Source organism: Cyprinodon variegatus, unplaced genomic scaffold, assembly GCF_000732505.1.
Source record: "Cyprinodon variegatus isolate N-32 unplaced genomic scaffold, C_variegatus-1.0 Scaffold250, whole genome shotgun sequence".
Lineage (NCBI taxonomy): Eukaryota > Metazoa > Chordata > Actinopteri > Cyprinodontiformes > Cyprinodontidae > Cyprinodon > Cyprinodon variegatus.
The window spans coordinates 639,630-642,942 of record NW_015150703.1 but is presented as its reverse complement, the minus strand read 5'-3'; the positions used below and the strand labels follow the sequence as shown (position 1 = coordinate 642,942).

General features: G+C 46.8%; 1 protein-coding gene across 1 annotated transcript in view; it reads left to right on the top strand.

Annotated features, from left to right (window-relative positions):
• Positions 1–1,007: 1,007 nt before the first annotated feature.
• The window catches only part of doc2b (double C2-like domains, beta), a 281,581-nt gene continuing 279,275 nt past the window's right edge, over positions 1,008–3,313 (top strand). Inside the window, exon 1 of the mRNA XM_015382151.1 lies at positions 1,008–1,621. Within this exon, the coding sequence (XP_015237637.1) occupies positions 1,276–1,621 (346 nt within the window). The 5' untranslated portion in view covers positions 1,008–1,275. The remainder of the gene's footprint in view (positions 1,622–3,313) is intronic.

Below are 3,313 nucleotides of genomic sequence, written 5' to 3'. Positions count from 1 at the left end.
CTGGAAGATGAAAAATACTAATTATGGATTAAACAGGGACAAACCCCATGAGTTGCCTCTTGTAAAGTCTGAAGAGTAAGTCATAGACTTTTTAAGTAAGCCAACTGAAGTAGCCTAGAACACGTTAACGTTAGCGCCTATTTGTTTACGCTAGTAACTGCTAGCTAGGAATTCACAGGCTAAGTTACTGAGTGACTGAGAGTACGGTGCGATAATGTAATGTTAGTATTGCAGTGTTTCCCGCAGCCTCGCCAAACTCACGCTACTGCCTCGCCAACGTTCCCGAAAAAATAACAAAGTTTTAATTCATTGCCAGACCCAGACCTTAAAACAGCATTAATAACTCTACAGCTGATAATACTGAATTGCGACATCCTCTGGTTGGTTATATTACTACGCCATGGCAGAGGAGTAATCCACACACCCCCCCACCCCGGCAGTCATCCGCACAAAACTGGTTCCGGCCGACAACTGGTGGTGGTGTAAGGTGCTGGAAAAAGTTTTGAAATGGATCTTGAAAGTGCTTGAAAAGTGCTTGATTTTGACTTTGGAAAAAGGTGTACGAACCCTGTGTATAAAACCTCAAACTCAACACTATTCCTCAGATTCTGATTTGAAAAATCTTCCTGGAAGTGAAACTTTTTCAAACCTGTTTTCAATCTGTTTGGATTCACATGAAAAAAGCAACATAATAAGATAAAAAAACCCAAAAACGTAGATTGCAGTGGCAGCCAGCTGACCGCACTTATTCATTCCAGCGTGTGCATATGTGGCATGGCTGTGGACGTTCCCTCCCACTGACAGATGGATGAGGTTAATATCATAATTAAGCACCTCAGCTGACGGTTCCTGTTTACCACTCGGTTGCTAGGCAGTGACATCAGCTGATCCCTCCCTCCTTCCTCTCTAATCCCTTCCCTCTCCCTCACACACATGCTCGGCAGTCTCTCTCAGCTCCGTCTCTCTCAGATAGGCGGCGCAGACGTGGGCAGAGTGTGGGGGTATAGGAAAAGCAGAGAGCAGGAGGGTAGATAGTAGTATGTGAGAGGCTGGCAGACAGCATGGTCTGGGTCTGAGGACAGACTCTGGGAGACGCAGCTGCATCACCCTCAGGAACTCCATGTAGACCAACATCACCTGCACCTGCCCACCCAGAAGAACAGCCACCTTCTTTAGAAAAGCAGGTGGAGGACGGAGCATTCCGGGCAGCTCACTCTACATTATTTGCTTTTAGTTTCTTTGTTTTGGGAGTAAGCTCCGGGCTGGACCGCATGCATGACACAACGCAAAGGCGAGAAACCCACCATCAGCATCCAAGAGCACATGGCCATTGACGTGTGCCCTGGTCCCATCCAGCCCATCAAGCAGATCTCTGACTACTTCCCCCGTTACCCGCGGGGCCTCCCCCCTGCTGCGCCCCAGCAAGCGGGCAACGTCGGGCCCCTGCGCCCTGCCCTCTCCACCTCTACGGCTGCCGCCTCCTCGACCACCGCCACCGCTGAAAGTGATCGCCCCAATGAGGACAGCCCTGAGCGGGCGTGCGCCGGAGCCTCCGCCTCCTTGCAGGCCGTCAGGAGGGACGAGGAGCCGGACGTGGAGGGATACGACTCGGACGACTCCAGTGAGTGACAGTGTTGATCTGGCGGCGTTGTGTCAGTGTGTGTTTACCTCCCTTTAGGTTGGTTTATTGATGCATTTCTCTGTCTGCCACCAGTTGCCAGGCATCCTTCCAGCCTCGTGGCTTTCTGGTTTTATCTCTAACCTTTTCCTCTCCTCCATCTCCTCTGCCTCCTCCTTTTTTATTTTTTATTTTACCTCCAATTGTCTGATTCAAGCATGAATGTTGTGTCTCTGCGCGGCAGATAACTCTTTTCCTCTCAGTCGACAGGCAGCCAACTGTTGCTGCTGCTAAGAACACAGTCTCTCCTCCCCTCCCTCCTCCTCCTGCTGCTTTAGCTCCAACTGACAGAATGATGCATGTGATTTTATTGGAACAAAGCATTGCATGAGGCTGTCGGTGTTGATAAGATTGCGTTTTTAAGATCACCCATGTCTACGGGGAGCTCGGTCTCACCGAGTCGAATGATTCATGGCTTCTTGGCAAAGCCACAGATTAGTCGCAGTTTTGCGCTTAGAGGAGCTGTCCTTATACTGTACGCAGAAAAGCAAGTTCTTTGATCATAATGCCAGTTTGGCTGTTTGCTGAAAGATGCCATGTTCATGTGTCTATGTCATAAAAATCTTGTGAATGTCCGTCCATCAATCTGCTGGGAAAAATATTGTAACAGCAGAGGTTTTTACGCATCACAGAGGTAAAATGAAAATAAATAGCTTCCTCTTCCATCAGTCAACACACATACAAACAAATCTGTACAGGTGCAAACAACTGTTTCTACTTCCTGAATCCATTTATCAATCAATGTCAGTGTCTGTCTGATGGATCAGAACCAGCGAAGGCGTTTCTCTTTCAGCATCCAGGCTCGTTTGACTTCTTCTCAAATACATGTTGCACATGAACAGGATAAATTCCTCCCGTCATGTTCGACTCTCGCTTGACGTTTGTCACGGGCGTCCTTTGCACAAAAGGCGTGCGACCGCAGGTTAATGTATGACAGTAGTGTGCCTTCTGTAGGATTTAATCCTTCCAGAGTGGCATGCTGTTGAGGATGGGGGGGTGTTAGGCCAGCTCTAATCCAGAGCTGGACAGGAGGGTTGGAGGGTAGAGATGGGGGGATGGTAGGAGGTAGAAAGCATGGATTCTCCTGGCAGATGTTGCTTTATGACCTCTACTAGGCAGCCGAGCTTTTACTGCGTGATGAAGGACAGAGTCTGATAATCAGTCAGACCAGTCCTTGCAAGACTGTGCAAGAATTCACTTTCCCATGTAGACTCTAAGACTCCTTGGCTTATTTATGGCTGTATAATTGTGTTTCCATGAAAACTTGTAAATATTTCCTGCCAAACAATATTGTTTTCTGTAAAAACTATTTTTTTTTTAATATGTATTCATTTACGGATGAAGCAATTGGACGTTCAAAATTTCAATTTTTATTTTGTCTAAAGCCGTGATGTGCCAGTACAGATTTTTTCTCCTACAGAAGTAGAAAATAAGAAGAGGTAAGAGCAGCATTACATCCGTGGACACTGTTGCTGTAAGGTTTTCACTATTACTTTTAAATGATGTGACGATTTGAGGTGCCAATTCTGACTGGGTTCATTTGCAACTTAAAGGAATAGTACACCCAAAACATGATTAGCCTTCATTTTCTACTCACCCCCATGCTGAACAACACTCTGGAGTACTTTTTTGATA